The sequence below is a fragment of the Poecilia reticulata genome, linkage group LG7, assembly GCF_000633615.1.
Source record: "Poecilia reticulata strain Guanapo linkage group LG7, Guppy_female_1.0+MT, whole genome shotgun sequence".
NCBI classification, from domain to species: Eukaryota; Metazoa; Chordata; class Actinopteri; order Cyprinodontiformes; family Poeciliidae; genus Poecilia; species Poecilia reticulata.
In genome coordinates, this window is record NC_024337.1 from 29,965,193 (window position 1) to 29,965,782 (window position 590).

Genomic DNA, 590 nt, shown 5'->3' on the forward strand with positions numbered 1-590 from the left:
AACAGTTTTAAGACTCTTGATGTGCAAAGCTGGAAGAGACGTGCAAATAACCACCACAAGTTTGACAAAAAAAATCCTTGAAAACCAAGAAGTTTCTTCCGCTTGAGATTCAGGTACTTTTTTTGCATCGTTTTACAATTTTAAATCCATATTAAATACAGGTTGCTGTTTTTTTTTTTTTTTTTGCCAATAATTGGTCAAATAGTGAAAAGGCTGAGATGGCACGAACATACTCATAAGGAGGGTACACGAAAAGTGTCAAACTGGCCAGAAAACGTTGAGCTATTTAACATTATCACACACGTTCATTACGGATCTTTATTTAGGACCTCGGTTCGGTTAGTACTGGTGGGCGATCTGTTGGCTTGAATTTCCAGCGAAAAACTGAAGGAGTGACGCTCACCAGTTGTCAGCATATATATATATTTTTTTCCTGAAGAAAGCCCTTGTCATTTTGTCAGCCTCCCTGCGGCTAAAGTACGTGGGGACAGCAGGGACGGCTGTCAAACTGTGCCTGCCTCAGAGAGGCTTTCCTCGGGTTGATGAGTCATAATGAGGGCCGGCCAGGTGCTGAAAATGAGCATGGAGGC

The 590-nt window shown here is 42.0% G+C and overlaps 1 protein-coding gene across 1 annotated transcript in view; it reads left to right on the forward strand.

Annotated features, from left to right (window-relative positions):
- The first annotated feature begins 552 nt into the window (after positions 1-552).
- The window catches only part of LOC103468043 (neurexophilin-4-like), a 5,343-nt gene continuing 5,305 nt past the window's right edge, over positions 553-590 (forward strand). The window contains exon 1 of the mRNA XM_008414880.2: positions 553-567. Coding sequence (XP_008413102.2) covers positions 553-567 — 15 coding nt within the window. The remainder of the gene's footprint in view (positions 568-590) is intronic.